Below are 18,116 nucleotides of genomic sequence, written 5' to 3' on the forward strand. Positions count from 1 at the left end.
AACCAATAACAGCAAAGCTGGAGGAGCCATGTACCGGTTTTCTACAAGTTCTTAAAAATGTTATACTGCTTATTTAAGTTGTTTCCATGTACCAATACATTTAGTAGCATGCACTTTTTTACTTTTACTCAAGTAAGGGAGCAACTTTGATAAATTTACTTTTACCAGAGTCAATTTTTATTCAAGTATTTATACTTTTACTTGAGTACTGAACACTAGTACTTTTGCCACCTGATTACTCAACATTTTGGGCGACCCCACATTGGGTCTCAACCTCAAAATTGAAAAACACTGCCCTACACTAACTATACAGTAAGTTTAAATGTAGCTGAAGTCCTTCTTTTGTCTCACCTTTTTTGATAAAAGCAGCAGTGTGTGATGATGAAATCAGAAGCAGAGGTATTGGTGTACACAGAAAGCACTGCTTTATTGACTGCACTGGACTGGACTGGACTGGATCAGACTCAGACAAATGAAGAGGGGGTTGAAAAGGTAGGGGGAGGGTGGAGTAGGGCGGGGTCGTTGGGTGATGCAAGGGTTCATTAAGGCAACACAAACAGCATGCAGATACAGTCACAGCAAACATCGTCATATTGCTTTTCAAATTCCTGTGTAAAACATCAAAATTGTACAAAAAGGAAGAAAATAGGTTTTTCGCACTAATGAAAAATACATTTCGTAAATTTTATCCCTCCTACAAAGAAGAATCTAATACAAGAAAATAAATATAGCAAAAAAAGCCAAAAATAATTTAAAATAGCTCTTTTTTTCATATATCCTCAATAGTTCTCTTTGCTATTAACAAATGGCACAACATTGTTTGAAACAAAGGTACAGAAGAATAAACTCCTGCAACATTCATATTATTGTATGAACTGATTGTTGTGAAACTGATGCAGAGTGGAGGAGAAACTGGACAGTGAGGATTTGAAATTGGATTTTAAAAGGACTAATGAGACAGGAGAATGAAGGAGAGGCTACATCCAGCTCTGCTTTGATTAAAAGACTCAGAAAGTGTCCAATAAAACCCAGAAAGATACTCAGTTTAAAGTTTTTTATGTTGCGAACGAGCTGAGAGAGAGAAAGCAGCATTCCATTAAGTTTTGAAATGAATTGCACAGGGTGGCTGAAATGAGCCTATCACAAAATAATTGACTGTGCTTTAAAGTTGCTGAGATTTAGTGCGCCCAATTTTTTTACTGAATTCTTGGCACGTAATGGCTTTTAAACCTGAGGAGGGGAACTTGACAAAGTCAGGTCAGCAGAGGCGAGCGAGGAACTGCGTTGATTAATGTGAGTAAGAAAACAGGCGGCTCTGCACCAAAGAGAGATATGAGCAGGGAGAGATAAGGAGGAGAGGAAAACATGTGGAACAAAGCCAGAGTCAGACAGAAATGGCCAAATTAAGCAAAGAGGGAAAGTAAAAGAGAGGCAGAACGATAAATGACAAAAAGACAAAAGAAGGGAGAGGCGATCCATGTTTGTTTTGGCTCCGTATCCACTGCTAGCTGTGCCAACAAAGATTCCAAGATCTGAAACATAAGCAGTGTCTGCTGTTTGTTTAAAACTTACTTTGGAAGACGAAAGTTTTATTCTTTTAACCCTTTGCAGACAATTGGGGAACAAATTTTAATGTGATTTCATCTTTGATTTTAATTGTAGACATGCTGCATAAAGGGTTTCCAAAAATCAGACATTTGTTCCTCATATGAAACCATTATTCAGTCACACCACAGTCTGGTTGAACCATCTGCCCTTAAATTAAAAAAAACAAAGAAACAAACAAACACAACCCTGAAGAATATTTGAGATCAAACAGTGATGTGTCCTTCAGCTGTTTTTCCCAAAAACTTTCTTTGAGGATATATTTTTTTTTACTACTTTCACAATTGAAACTGTCAATAAATCTCCCTTTCTCTCAATTTTAATCCAAATGAAAAAAAGAAAGAAAAAAAAGCAAAGCGTTTCTTCCTCCTTGCACGGCTGTCAGCATCGGTCTATAAAGCTACACACACTTCTTTTTTCATTTCCTTCATTGATCATCCAATGCTTCAGAGAAGAGGCTGACCGCTGGGCAAATCAGGAGAAGGAATACAACACGCCCAGGGGGAAATTCAAGGAAAAGGAAACTACAGAGAAGTATGCTGATGGAAGGAGGAAGAGGAGGATCGAGCGATGAGGAAGAGACAGCATGTACAGATGGAAGTTTTAGTTCAAAATTTGTTTCCAAGCTGCAGTGGAGGCAGAATGAGTCATAATGTGTACAAAAGCATGAACAATGCTACGGCTTCAACTTAAGGTGCCAAATGAAATAATACACAAACTAATGTTAATGTGTGCTTTATCTTTGGAATTTCACAAAAACCATCAACCAAAAAACAATGGATAGTCTCTCACTAACTCTAGGCTGGGATCCAAACTGGACACTGAGCTGATTTTTTTTTTTTTTTTTTTTGAGGGGGAGGGTCACTTTAGTAAATTGTTTTTCAAAATAAAAAGCAACAAAATGTAATCCAACTAGTAGCTTTCAATCCACCAGTTAGGATTCAACCCAATTTTAAGACTTCCTCCAATGCAGCTCTGTCTCTGTAACTAAACCACCAATCTGCGCAGCATGCCAGGGTTTGTGGACGTGGTAGACTTTATCATAACTCTGCTGACACACACATCGAGGAGAGCAAAGCGCCAGTAAGAAACAGCAGAAGAAGCAGATGATGAGTCAGGTTTGTTACAAAAGCCACAGTGGCAAGCGAATACAAAAAAAAAAGAGCTGGTCAAGGTTTTTCGTAAAACACGATGTGAAGAGTTGGAGTGTGACATAGGTTGTCGTAGATGGGTTTAAACTCCAGCAGTGAGCAGGCAGGCAGATATAGGCGAGTGTGTGGGTGTGTAAGGCTGGCGTAGGACAGTCACACAAGAACTAGACACTGATACTAGGAACAGGAAGCACTGAAACTGCATGAAAACTACAAAATAAAACCCTGTTTTGGAGTGTGTCAAGAAACAGGAGCACGAGGAGCTTTATCAACCTTTACCAAAACATTAAATTACCTTGAACAATAAGTGATTTATTCCTGTCAGGACCTGCTGCTTCTACCTAAATACAGGAGTTATATTTAACATATAACTATCTCTCTCTCTCACACAACTCGAATAGTGTCTACTCTACACCACCATGATGGACATCAAACCTGGATAGCAAATATATCTAAAGAGTTCAATCTCTTTTTCCTACTTTGCTTTAACTTTGTCTTTATGTTTCACTTCATACTTCTATGGTTATATCAGTGGGCATAAAACATCTTGGAACTTCACACAGTTATGCAACATTTGAGTTCCTTATTCTACAGATGAACGTATCTACTATAGAGTTTACCTAAGATGATATTTAGTTGGGTTAGTTGGTTTTCCAATCTGAAGCCAGAAAACCAAGAGTTCAGTCCTTCTACCTTGGCATCAAGTCAAATTGTAGTTAGTGTGTTAACATAATAAACACATTTGCTGATATAAAGGCTGATCTAGACTTTACTTCAATCTGCCCTATCTGGTCCTGAGTTGATGTCCAGCATTGGGGTGTACACAAACAAGTGATGTCACTGAGAAATATTAAGTTTCTTTGCCCAGTCTAGCCCTGGCTCCACAGATCCAAGAACAGCCTCAAACCATTTTACAATTCGATCGAGAGCGAAAGGAAAACATGAAACATCTTAGCATCAGTGTTTCTACATTCCCCCAGACCACAAAAACACTGTCCTCAAAATATTTTGGGTTCTTTCCAGAGCATTTTAGGGCTTATTCTCCTTACTGGCATTAAAGTAGCTGGATTGTTTCAAACTTCATCCATCAATAAGGACGACTTCTTGGGGGGATTTGGGGGTAACCCAGGCTTTTCTGTGCAATGATGTCTTTTGATGAGTTTTAAAACAGCGTTAGTTTAGACAAGCTTACAATATAATACAGCGATTGGTGCAGGAATCATGCCAAGACCTTGGAAAACATGTGCCTCTGCTTAGCATGTGTGATGACACGTGTCTATGCAATACATAAACGGTATCCACTGCTGTAAAACTCACAGATAATCAGAGCACATTTCCACTTGTGTTGTACCACTTAAAGGACGCTGACACTCTGAAGTTCTATTGTATTTTGAATTGATTTTTAAAAAAGGAAAGAAAGAAAAACTACCTGCGAACACTCCATTTGACACGAGCTACAAAGCAGAAAGAGAGGGCATTGGAGCCACACTGTAAATATAGCATATCAACCAGTTTGTGTTTGCTAAGGCTGCACAGTATCACACGAGGAAAAAAGGAAAACCTGTCCATATCAACATTTATTACATCAAATATGGCTGAAATCCGATTACAACTGGACTTTAAAGCAGGAGAAAGTGTATAATCTCACCCAAGGGAGTTGATTTCTTTCCCAGGCTTTACTGCGCAGTCTTAGCGTTGCTACTACAGGTTAAGGCCGTACATTGGGGGCCTTGTCTAACACCACTGTCTACGTCAGCTACTCTGAACATTGATTATTGAATATATTTTTCAGCCGAAGCAACACGTGAAAAAAACTAAACAAAAAAACCTGGTGGAAGATCCTGTGGTCTCCACATCCTCACTTCCAAACGCAATCCTTGTTGCTGGATACTGTTGTGTGTGTGTGTGTGTGTGTGTGTGTGTGATAGACACTGTAGCCAAACTTCTCCATCTGCCTCCCATCCGTGCTGTTACTAAGCACAGCACTGTGATGCTTCTACATTGGCTACACTTAAAGAACAAAGGAGGGGGAGAGGAAGAACTCTCTCTTTCTGAATGGGAAGCATTTCACTCTAAGGAGGACTGCGTTTAAATAGAAAAACTAGTCATCTTCTACATTTGAACCCTGTTATACCAGCTCTGCTCTTTGCTGTAGAGTGGGTTTGAGGATTGGCTGTGGGTTTGTGAGTTCAGACCAGCAGCATTTGGCTTTTTCTGAAGGGGTTGGGTTAATCACTGAGTTCATTGCCCCCCCCCCCCCAACACTCTCATTCTGTGACAACAACAATACACCTTTCCTATGTGAATGCAACCTCAGGCTTTTGAAGACGATGTGCTAAAACCATCAAGCCTGAGCTGCCAACCTTTCTGACTCGACTGGGTTTTTTACCCGGTTGACCTGAGCTGATGTAGACAGCGCTGACGGAGTTGTTTGACACTCTTGCTCTTCTTAAGATCACGTGCGCGTGAATAGATAGGATGTAAATATGCTGCCTTGATACACAGAGATCTGTTCTTTGGCGTTGTCACTCCAGAAGACCAGTTGAGAAGCTGTCTATAGTTGAAAACAGAGGAAGGTACAAAGGAGTTGCACCTCCAGGTGAATGTATGTGCATCAGGCCTGGGTCAAGCAGCCCATGTGATCCATTATTTTACCTAAATGTTGGTCTTGATAGCTAATCAATCCCATCTCAACTGTTGTGTTATTAAAACAAGCATCATTGTTGAGATGTTTGCACCCAGGGCTGATGGTCATACTGAGAGAAGGAGCATGCTCAGTAGTAGTCTCATTGTAGTTTAGTAAAGTTTGCCCGAATAGTTTCTAGATATACACACGTCACTTTTATAATCAATATACTTGTATAGAATATAAAATATGTATATATATATATGTATATACTGTATTTTAATATGTTTACACATATATATTTATCGAAGTCATACGTTGCTTTACCGTCCCTTTTCCACTTCTTTTTTTAAAAAGATTTGAACCCCTGAGAAAACCTTAGACTGCCTTAAGTACAAAACATGACTTTTTGAGAGAACAATAAAAAGTCAATCCACGTAATTGGAGAACATAAAAGTGCAGGCCTCTGAGGCAGATTTTACACATCCAGAATTATCAAAGGGGAAGAGCACGGCGCGGGCAGCAAAGCCATCAGGGAGGAGAGCTGGGCCAAGTCAAACTGTGTGCTGGGGCCGCAAACATGCTGAGTAAACACTGGTTTAGTATTTGTAATGTGAAATTATGCTTATTAATATGAAATACCATTAAAATACTGTTGTTTCATGCCAATTTCATGACAGCTGTGTGTGCATCAATTGTTTCTCTATCTGGGGGCTGTTGGAATGGAAATTGTTGGTTTCAGTTTGAAAAAGAAAACCAGATTAGTGTCAGATGTTTATTTATTTTTTTGGTTTTTAACCTTCAAAAAAACATCTGAACCAGACCATGGCTTGCAATGAGAGCTTGAGTTAGGATTAGGTTAGGTCTTGTTGGATTGTTTGTTGTTGTCTGTTTGGGGTATTTCAGGCAGTGACAGCATTATTACACTGCTAAAGACAATTTAATAAACAGGGAATGTGTGGACCAGGCTTGGATACCCAACCAGTGCAAAAACCTGAAAGAATTTAAGTTTGGACATTACAGCAGTTTTTGATTTTCACACACATTTGTTGGGGTTGTTGCCTCTAAGTTTCACTTGACCAAACTCAGTTCACAGATAGCTCTGCTCTGCAGGGATGTAAAAAGCCAAGAACAACACGCAGCTGTTTGTACTGATAGTACGATGCAGCCGCAGATGATTCTCCATATAACAGCAAAGCGTTACATTTACATCAATGTTTCAGGCACTAATCAAACGTTAAGGTGACAAGGAGCCTGATGAGAGCTACGCCATGGTAGCAGGGTTACCTTTTGGTTTGATTGTTACAAATTCGATTGATGCACGACTGATTGATTGATCTGCTCACTGATTGTTTGGCTGATTGAAAGGGGGTCTGTGTGGGTCAAAGGGCAGGGGTAGAAACTGACAGAAGGCACACTTTCTACAAAGATTTCTTATTGTTAGAAACAAAGGGAAAGGCCCAAAAAAAAAAAAAATTGAACTGGGAAAATTTTAAACAGCTGTTAAAAATGTTTGCTTTGAGCAGTTTGTGTGTCTACTTTTTTTTTTTTTCCAAATTGTAATGATTAAAGAGAACATTAAAAGGACTGGGGTTAACTTGCAACTGCAACTTCCAATCAAAAATCTGGCAAAGACAGATCCTTGTTCTGGTTTTAAACATAGGATTTAAGTGGACATTTAGTGAAAAAAGTTAACGGGACGGTAAATGACCCCTACCCTGAAAGAGCGTTCATTACAAACACACTGAGTGCTTTCATTCATGACTAGCTAGTTGTGCTCTTCATAGCTGAATCCGTGGGTCACATCTGTACATCTGTAGCGCGTCAACTCTGCTGTGAAATTGCCTTTGCGGTGAACAGACTCACTGGATGCATCAGGAGGAAAGCATACCCTGAATCCAGTTAGAAGATTATCAATAATAATGCCCCAAAGTGTTTGTTCCCATGTCTGGTTAATATCACAGACATGAGCACAGATATGGGTGTTCAACACCCAGAAATAAAAGGAATTTGAAATATACAAAATAACAACAAAAGGACTCTGTAATGTTTGCTTCCTATTGAATGTTTTGCAAATGCAGTCCAGTACAGAAGCTTTACTGTAAGATTAGACAAACAGCTACATTCAAATCCCCCGTAACGCTGCAGGCAAAGAGCTGGAGGGAGTTCTCTGATAGATGTGACAGGATTTGGTTGAACGGAGCCATCCAGCAGTGTTTAGTGGATCGTTTACTGGGCACAAGTGGAAAAACAATTAGCCAGCAGGACTCTGTTTGAGTTACTGCTCAGATGTGTGTCTATTTCTGGTCTCATGTTCCTTAAGATGCGAGCACGCTCCTCCTCAGCAGGTCCTCGTTCCCTGAATGCAGCTGTGGCAGATGGAGTTTGCGTCCGCCCGAGCGTGTGTCTGAATCGCTGTGATCGCCGTCGGAGAAGTATCCATCCGTCTCAGCAGAGTCTAACAGGGATGTGTCCTTTGCAGAGAAAGACAGACCCACAGAATCCAGGCCTCCACTCATGCTCTGACCTCTGTATTTACTCTGGCGTGACAGACGGAGCCGTGGAGCCCCTGGCAGTGAGGCTTCAGGACTGGAGGCCGGATGGGGAGATGAAATTGCTCTGCAACCAGATCCGACCCCTGATGCGACACCGTTCCCTGTTGGGATGCTTTCCCACAAGCCGTGGTCCTCAGAGATGTGACACGAATCCATTTTAGAGATTGGCGGCTGTGGCGCCGGTTCGCTCTGAAGGTTTGAGCTTCTGGTGTGGTGGTGGTGCAGACTGTGGTGTCCATTCTTGGAGGATCCCCTGGACCTTTTCACTTGGCTAGACCTTTCCTCCATCACACTCGACCACAGGCTTTTTCCAGTGGAATGGCCACTGGTGCCGGATTCAGCCGTTGTAGAGAGAATCTTCTGATGCTGGGTCAGAGCGGGAGCTTGTCCTCGAGATCGGAGCTTGGTACTCAGTCTGGGTTTGCGGCCCAGCTGTGGTGTTTTCCAGGTGGACTGCATAGAGTTCTCCATCATGAGATTCAAAAGACTCTGCTCTCCCTGCAGGAGCTGCAAGAGACAAGAAGCAAAGTAACAATGAGAAAGATAAAGACAGACCATGTTCTTCCTAAATGAGCACAGAACACACCAAACTTGGTTCATCTAAACCTCGAGTGCTCAAGTCTGGTCCTGGAGAGCCCTTATCCTGCAAGTATTAGATGCTCTGTTGATTTTGAAATGTAATTTCAATGATGCATCAGGATGAGGTCGCAGTCAATTCCACATTATAGAAAATAGACTCTTCTATTCTTATCTGTTTTACCTAGAGTCATGTGTTATTGCCAAAAAACAAGAAAGTCCCAAAAACCGTACATCATAACAAAATATGACTAATCAAAAGGTTTAGCATCTTAGATGTAGTTAATCTGACGCACATGGTATGTCCTCTGAAATCTACCAAACCACAGAATGACAACAGTCTCTAAGACTATAGAGTAATGTTTCCCAAATATTTTTGATGCAGAGCCCACTTTAAATGTCCGTCCTGTCACACATGATCGAAATAGCAATTAGACATAGTTGCCATATTGTGCTACTTACTGCCACCTAATGACATGGGCAACTATTGAAATATATACATATTGATCGCAGAAACACATTTTTGAACTAAATGAGTAAGATTTACCTTTTTTTTTTTACATGGCACGCCTAAATATTTTCCATTGACACACAAATGTACCTCAGAACAAGAGTCATTGGAAAAGCAGTGGATTGAATGTCAAAAAGTAAGTGTCAGCATTTTGTTGAATTGGAGAATCCCCCACATCTACTGAGGTCAACCTTGGTACTAAAAAAGCCTCTTCAAGGCTTTCTTCTGGTTGAAGTCCTACCTGATCTGAGAGCAGTTTTCCACTCTTGTCCTGATGCTGGGCTCCTAAAGCCCACTGACTCAGCATGTCGTCAGCAGTGATCTGCACCGACTTGGCCAGCCAGCTGTCGAATAAAGACTCATCCAATGGGAAAGACTTGGACAAACCTGAGAGAAACACAGAATGTGTGGAAAAAAAAGAGAATTTGAATGAATGCGAGGGAACTGATTTACAGTCAGAGCTGCACAGAGCGGCCACGAGATGACATTTTACATGAAGCGTTTCTTGCTCATCCTTCATTTGGAAGTCACATCACTGGCAGCTGCTGGCTGTGGATTCAGCTGCAGCTGCTCTGGCTTTGGCTGTGCGTGTTATTCGGACTTCTGTGGTTTGCTACATGGTGCTGTAGTTGAATCCTGCTGCACCACTATTTAATCCTGCTGTGCGTGAGACAGATGTGATACGGACTCACTGCGGGACGACTTTGGTACTGTCAATTTGATACGACGCACATCCTTCCCAAACATTTCAGTTCACAGCCACACTAACTCACTGTTATATCAACTCTGTGCTCATAATAATCAGCAACTGGTGAATAGTGATTTACAGCCTCCTGCTGGTAACTTGCAAATTGCTATATTTTCTATCACACAAGGCGTTACTTATAATCACATGCAGTCGCACCTCTAAGGGCTCATATGTTCACAGTGTGTAGAGATAAAGTACGATGTGCATTAACCAGAGGTGTAAAGAGTACTGATATATTCTATTCAAGTAGAAGTACTGTTACTTGATGCAACTCAAGCACAAGTAAAAGTAAGTCGTACATGAAATACTTAAGTACAAGTAAAAAGTAACTCAATTAAATAGTACACATAGTAAAAGTAATGAGTTACTTTCACTCCCCACGTTTGTTTTTGAAAAGAAATCTTGCTTACAGTAAACATCTCATGTATAAACTTAAAAAGGAAGATATAAAATCTTTGTATAAAATGAGAGGTTTATCAAACTGTACATTTCTTATTTAAATAGAAATAACACAAATTAATTCAATTTCAATAAGACAATTATCAGGCTCTAAGTATTGCTACATTTCTGAAGTCGAAAACTGAAAAAAAAAAAACCCCAGCATTCAATGCCATTTTGGCACGATGCATTACGTTGTTGGCCGGCCATGATGTGAAGTATTTGATTGTTGTCTGGTCATTTCATTTTTTGTAGTTTCACAATGTCCAATGATCATTTTAAAACAACAAAATATAATTTACTCAGTAATGGTTGGGTGTAGACATGTAAATAATTACTTTTTAAAAAAAAAAAAAAAACATACTTAAGTACAAGTAAACTTACTGATTTAGAAATATACTAAAAAAGTACAAGTACCCATAAAAGCAACTCAATTACAGTTACGTGAGTACTTTTGCATCAGTGTACAATGGTCATAAATGAAGTGGATTGGTGGCATGTTGGTTCCATAGCTCTCTCTCAGCCAGTTGTCAAAAATACAAACAATTTATTGCATCCGTTTCCATCTCTTTGTACTTGGACTATCTGTAAACAACATCACATCAATGAAATGTTTTTAACATGCCAGCATGTGAGCTCATTTCTGGGAGTGTTTTCTATCTCGTCTTTGCCTCCTCAGTAAATTCTCACTGCATACAGTACATAGAAAACTGCCAAGCAGGACAGCAGGAGGTGCTGTTAGGGTGCCTTTAACACCAGCACTCCTGCGCACACACTCAGACACACACACATATGCACACACACTGAGTGGGTTATTTCCATGACGCAGCATGTCTCTGCAGGAAACGGCAGAGCTCTAAGGGAGAGAATAGCTGATGAAGAGGAGGAATAAAAAAAGGCAGTTAAGAGGTGTGAAGAAGACAGAGAGGAGATAAACAAGCAGGGCTCACTGAGAGGAACCTTTACGCTCAGCTGTCTGCTTCCATATTACAAATTTATGACATCGCAAAAGGAAACGGGCACTTTAAGTTCCATAGAGGACATGAAAGCTGCACCTTTACTTCTGTGCGTCAGAAAGACTGTCACCATGACTCTGAACAATCACATTACACAACACACACAATACTTCATTTCTTAACATTTATGTTGCCTATTGTGAGTTTCATATTACTGCAGGAATGCTAATCGGATGACGCATTAAGATGCATGAACCCATTCTGTATGTACATAAACCTTACTAAAGTAAATGAGATTTAATTCACTTCATTACAGTATACAGAAGCACATAATGTGTAACTTTTGAAAACATATCAAAACCTCAATTGACTGTGGATTCTGTGAGGAGAATCACTCCATACTGGACCCATCTCGCTAGTATGTAAAAACAATCAGTATTCAATCATTTGTGCTTTAAAAATAAACTGTTAGAATATATAATCAGCCATGTCTGTGTGTGTTGGGTTCCTCTGCAGTACAATCAAAACAAAAGATATTGAAACATTGGGAAAAAAAAAAGTTGTAAATGAGAAAAGAGAGAAAAACAATGTTAATATATTTTGTATAATTTTCTGTATGCAAAAGAACATGTACTTTTAGTGCAGTTTATTCCTTGTTCAATGTTTCTATTGAAGCAGGGGTCTTGAATTTGAGTAATTTTAGGAGGGGTGTCCCGATCCGATATCACCCTTGAAAACTAATATGAAATATCGAATTTTTTTTTTTTCCCAATTCATTATATATTGATTTAATTCAATTGTAGAATACTGTTGATATTATGTTGAAAGTTAAAATGATGTAACCAATTGGTTAATAATAAATGGGTCAGTTTTTCTCATACCTACTGTTGCTGACTATTGTTCTCTCTTTGAGTAACATCACTTGATCAAGTCTTTTTTATTAAAGAAAAAAAAAAGTATTAAAAGTATGGATGATCGGATCAATATTGGTATCGGCCGATACGCAAGGCTGCAATATCGGTATCATATCGAAAATCATTGTTCGGGCTTCTACAGAGCTAGAGACGCCACATACTGTCAAATTTACATGTGCTGGAGCTGAGTAACATCTATAATAATAATAATACATTTTATTTATGGGGGCCTTTCAAAAAAACCAAGGACACCTTACAAGCCGAGGTAAAAAAGATAATGTAAAACATAGAATTACAAAGCAGCCTAAAGCAGGGTTAAAAACAAACAACATAAAATATAAAAATTAGAGATTTAAAAGGAGGTAAAAAAAAAAATGCAGTGAAATGGATGGAAATCAGAGAGCTGCAGGCAGGACTGCAGTTCTCTAGGATTAGATCTATCTTAAAACATTACAACTAAGCAGAGTTCACTGCTGCTCAGTGACAAAGAAAATGGTAAAATATGAAATTTTGGTCTTAAAACAGTGTGGAAGAATAGACTGAGAACAGATGGGCACACGCACACACGCACACACGCACGCACAGAAGTAGTGGAACAGGAACATACACTGCACACAAAGATAAACAGCCACGTGAATCTGAGCTGGGGATAAAACAAAGCGTATAATGGAAACATAGAACATACTGAAGTAACAGAAGGACAGCAGCACATAAACAGAAGGGCCTGTTTGTCATGGAAACAACACAAGAGCTGATTTGCCAGCATCAACATCAAGTTGCAGCTCTTCTCCTTCAGCATTCAGGTGAAAGCAAAGAGAGAATATCAACGGATGAGTTTTATAACAGATAAAGAATAGACGGAAACATGTGATACTCAACCACACTGCTCTCCTGCCCTGTGTTATCATTGGCCTTGTTATTAATTAAGCTCAATTCAACAGGGAGGCGTCGATGGCTCTGTGATGCTCAGCTCCAGTTAAACAAGGAAATGAGAGACGGTTCTGCGTCACTCCTGGTACTCAACGTGTGTGGATAATCAAAAAAGCTCAAAGGATGAGAAACGGATACATGATGTTTAATCAAGCACAATAACATTCAACTGCACATGCATTCCCTGATGACGTTGGATTAAGAATTTAATTTATTTATTTATGAAAATAAATGCATTATTACAAAGAAGGCAATTATCTGTTATCAGCTGAATTAGTCTTCACTGCTGACTGCTCATTGTGCAATAGACGAGCATTTTAGTAAAATCAATGAGATACTCATAAGACCTCCATGACTCTTACTCATGTGAATGAAGTCTAGAATTAAATGCACTCTCACCTGTAAATCCTGACTACATTTTTACTTAGAAATGTTAAAACAAGTTCTTAAGGCAAAGTGAAGCAACAAAATCCATGGCAGACTTTCTCTACCGAAGATGAATGAAAGTCCAAGTAACCCACAGAGAGGAGAGCACATCAAACTGTTTCATACAATTCCAGCCTCCCATGAACACCATCCTTTTGTGACTGGGAAGACTGGGATACATATGGATTTTATGGAACACAAATGTTAACAGGAGAATGAGGTTTAGCTTCAATGTACATCATTCCTATCAGAATCCATTCAGAGCCTCGGCCTTTTCTGTTATCAGCACAAGAGCTGCATGTTTCATCCTTTGATGACAGCGTGAAGTCTTTGTTGGGAGGTTTCCACGGCTTTGGGCGAGCTGAGCTCCCTGCGCCGTGTGCTGAGCATTGGTATTATTTCTGTAACTCCATGTCTTCTTCCTATGTTCGCTGATGTTGAACCCTCAGGACTTCTGCCAAGGAGGTCATACTTTCACTGTGTGTTAGCAAAGATTCAGTCAAAAGTGCTGAATGGATTTTGATAAAATGTTAACCAAAGATAGATCTTATGTCATGGAAGATTCCATGACATTTTGGAGAGGATCCAGATCAATTTAGTGTTACTATTTAAGGATCAGTTTCAAAAATTGAGAAATCCCTATCTCTCATCGTTTAATTTAAAGAAATTTATATCTCAGTTTATCATTGACCGAGCTTAATGAAATTTGGCTGAGTTATGTCAGGTTAATTCCTCAATTACCCCACCAAATTTCATCTGCATCAGATTAGGATTGCGCATTTCATTGTGGTTTTTCGAAAAAATGGGTGAACCCATACATTTGGACCTACTGAATGGTTATTAATAGAGATATACATCTCTTACAAGCCTTTACACTGTGAATAATCATGCTAACATGATCAGTGATCCCGATAACTGCAAATATCTGGCAAAGACGAGATTTGGCATTTGGCAGAGGTTTCCTGTTTGATGATGTGAACAAATTGAAAATAATGCTGCCCATGGATCAAATTTCACTATTTAATCTGTGTCAAAACATCAAAAAGAAGCTCTTATATGTGTACACACACATTTGCACATCTGCCCAATGTCTGCTTTGGTCTAATGCAGGGAATAACACAGGGACACATTCACTTGTGTGAAACTGTGTGAGGAAGTAAACCAGAATAATTAGAGATGGTCGATGAATGCTGAGGGAGAACATGCAAAAAACACATGTGATGAATGGCCACACACACAAAAACAAAAACACAGTACCTAGCTCTTTAAGAAGGGAGGCGCTCTCTGCCTTCCATCTCTCCTTTTTCTTCTCAGGGCTACTCTTCCTCCTTTCCTTCCCTTTATCCTTCCCTTTATTCTGCTTCCTTTTCTCTCCCTTCTGGGTTTTATCTGCAGAAAGACACAGAATTCAAATTAAAGATAACCTGAAATGAGCAACACGCTAAATATTAAAGGTAGCTGCTCTGGAGTTTCTATTATGGACATTTTTTTTTACTTTACTCTTAGTGATAGATGGAAGCAGGAGACACAGGAAGTAGAATTATTTCATTCTTACTGGATTATCAGATCCTAGTATCAATCTTAAAAAATCTCACTTATTTATAGTAATGTGAAAAAGTATAAGGGAAATAGTTTTGTAGAAAAGTTTCACAGGACTTTTAGGAACTGGTAAAAGTTGGTCTATTTTCATGGCTGTAGCTAAAAGTGCCTGATCTCCTGGTAAGGTCTGCTAATGCCAAAATCATCTTTCCTTGCACACTCACTGCACTTCTGCCCAGATTAGACCTTTGGTTGTCAGATGCATGGTAATGCTTGTTCTACAGCTTCTTTAGTATTCACTTCACAGTTTGAGTTTCAAGGCTCAATTCACCTCAGTTAACTTTACAATTTACCAACAGGCCTTAAAGCTTGGCATTGCACTGCTGGGTGTAAGTGTGCTACTCATAATATCAAAGCAGGACAATGGTGCAACACCTTCCTCCAGACGTTTGCTCTGCACTGCACTCAGACTAGTCAGATGATGGTCGGCACAAGTTTAGGTCCAACCAATGACATAATGGATTGTTGGCTTGTCATAACAGCCCCATTGACTCATGGGAGAAATTAACTATCCTTTGTCGAAACACATCAACCAATTCAAACTTTGGTTTGGAAACTGCAAACTCAAGTCTCGTTTTTATGCTAATATAAAATAAAAACACTGATTGTTAGCTAAAGATGTTTGTTAGCTGAAGAATCTCTGCATGCAAGTATCAATTTACATCAATAAATGGTGAACTGGAGATGTTAAAAATTTAATTTTTTTTTTTAAAAAAATTGAGATTTTTCTAGTTTGGAGTCAAATAGGTCTGCATTTAGCCCATGAAGTAGAATGAGATTCACAGTTCTGTAAAATTGTACAATTCTAAGTTGTATAATATTGTATAACTTTATGCATGAATTTGACTCTGAAGGAGCTGTGATGCTCCTTTAGAGAAAAGATAGAAAGATGTTACAAAAAATTGGTAAAAAAACACATTTCAGTGAATTTTTTTTCCAAATATTTTCTAGATTGGTAACACTTTGCTTGAAGTTATATATATATATATATATATATATATATATATATATATATATAAAGCTGACAGTACACTGTCATAGGTGAATTAGGTGTCATGAAGGCCTTTTAACTCTGGAAATGCGCGTGCGCGACCTGCGGAGTCATAGGTCGAGAGGGATATAAACGTCAACAAGCTCGGTCGGTCTGTTGATACTTCCAACCTAAAAGCGTTTGTAATTTTAATCCAGAGATCTTTAGTGTTTTAATAGTGTTCATATTATTATTATTACACAGGGTTTTCCACTGATGCCACTTTCGGCCGATTCGAGCACTTTTAAAAACCGATGGGAGCAGCTCCGCAGCAGTATGGAAGCTAGGGTAGCCCCCTCACTTCCACACAGGTGACCCCTGGTGCAAGAAAACACCGACTACCTGAGTCTCCAGCGGGCGGAATTCGTACTCTATCCGGGAATGATGCACATATCCGAGCACTTTTGTAAAACTAATGGAAGAAAGAGTAACAAAGCGACAGACCTCCTCTGTTTTCACACTCCACACAAGCTTTCAACTTGTGATTATGTATTTTCTTTATTTACCTTTATTGTTGTTAGTTTTTTGACTTGTGTAGTTATTTTAACAACTGTAAAGTGAGTGAGTTTTTGAAAAGCGCTTATAAATAAATTGTATTATTAGTATTATTATAAATAGCATTTCTGCCTTGAAGACTGATACTACTTTTCCATAAAAGCCTTTCAAAGAATCAACGCTTTAACAGGAAAAATAATCTAAATCTTTGTCAGACTCGCTGCCTACGCAGTCTGCAAAGGCCAATTTATCTCTCTTGACCTTTGACCTCACGCGCGACAACTACACAATATTTCCGAGAGTGTGAAAAGATTTGTTATGACACCTTTTGCAAAATTATTTCACTTTTGGAGCTATGTTGGCATTTTTGAGGTATGGTAGGGTTAGGGTTACGAAAGGTTAGGGTAACGAACAACACTTAACAGCCTTCATGACACCGTATTCATGCTAATGGCAGGTGTCATGTTATAATAATGACAGCATAATGTCAGCCTTATGAATAAAACTTCAAGTAAAGTGTTACTATCGGATTTAATTTATTCATGATCTCCTCAGTATGTTATAATATAAAAATGTACGCAATGGAAAGAAAATAAAACATTATATCTGATATCTACATTTACCAGAAACTGGAGAGCATTATTTTTTACACAATGAGGGAAAATCCATTTAGTGACACACAGTCACATTTTAGAGCGACAGTGACACACTGCAGCAGTTAAAGCAGCGATGTGTTCAGCAACCCTCGTTCACTCAGTCACAGTTTTGGTTTCATGACACGGTGTTTCTTGTGTATCTGTGGATCATGCGTGCACTCACACGACTGTATGCACATTTAGCAAGCTACTCGGTTTATTTACTGCTCTCTGCTTATTGCAGTGCATGCTGAGATACAGCAGCTTTGATCATTTAAGATGAAAATATAAAATGTAATAAAATATATTGCTCTCTCTGTTTAATTTCATGTTTGGGCAAACTCACTATTGTGAAAGCAATCGTTAGAGGTTTAGAACAAAAAAATAAATAATAATATATATATATTTGCTTTTATTTGTAAAAGTATGGGTTCATTTATTAATCCTTAATAATTTACCTTCAGCTTGTCTCTATTAAGGTAAAGCATTTTTATTACATTTATATTAATATTCCACCTCTTTTCATTTTTTTCAACTTCAAGAAGACATTAATTAGCACCGTCAAGGAGCAAAAATCAAAACCAAAAAACTAACAACAATAATTAAAAATGCAGTTTTATGTCTACAACATTGGTGCTCAATACGTCAATGGAAACATTAGGTGTCGATCGCCTTCACCATCCCCTGCAAGTGCTAAACTGATCAAGAAAATGAATGAATGGATGTATATCATATCATAATAGATGGCAAAAGTAATGGTTGAATGGTTATTTTAATGTGTCGCTTTACAAGCTTCATATGTTGCCACTAGAGTTGGAAGTCGTCATCAAACTAAATCCAAACCCTGTTGAAGACTTTTATTGTGAAATCCCTAAATCTAATCCTAAAGCAGCAGTTGAACATGAGATTGACAGTAAACAG

The 18,116-nt window shown here is 38.8% G+C and overlaps 1 protein-coding gene across 2 annotated transcripts in view; it reads right to left on the reverse strand.

The window, feature by feature from the left end:
* Positions 1-506: 506 nt before the first annotated feature.
* The window catches only part of jade2 (jade family PHD finger 2), a 157,500-nt gene continuing 139,890 nt past the window's right edge, over positions 507-18,116 (reverse strand). The window contains exons 12-14 of one of the 2 annotated variants that reach the window (XM_028466124.1): positions 14,694-14,825; positions 9,266-9,411; positions 507-8,444 (exon numbers count right to left, since the gene is read on the reverse strand). In XM_028466124.1, coding sequence (XP_028321925.1) covers positions 7,701-8,444; positions 9,266-9,411; positions 14,694-14,825 — 1,022 coding nt within the window. In that variant the 3' untranslated portion in view covers positions 507-7,700. The remainder of the gene's footprint in view (positions 8,445-9,265; positions 9,412-14,693; positions 14,826-18,116) is intronic. The other variant, XM_028466125.1, reaches the window with a different exon arrangement.

The sequence above is a fragment of the Gouania willdenowi genome, chromosome 14 (genome assembly GCF_900634775.1).
Source record: "Gouania willdenowi chromosome 14, fGouWil2.1, whole genome shotgun sequence".
In the NCBI taxonomy this organism is placed as follows: Eukaryota; Metazoa; Chordata; class Actinopteri; order Blenniiformes; family Gobiesocidae; genus Gouania; species Gouania willdenowi.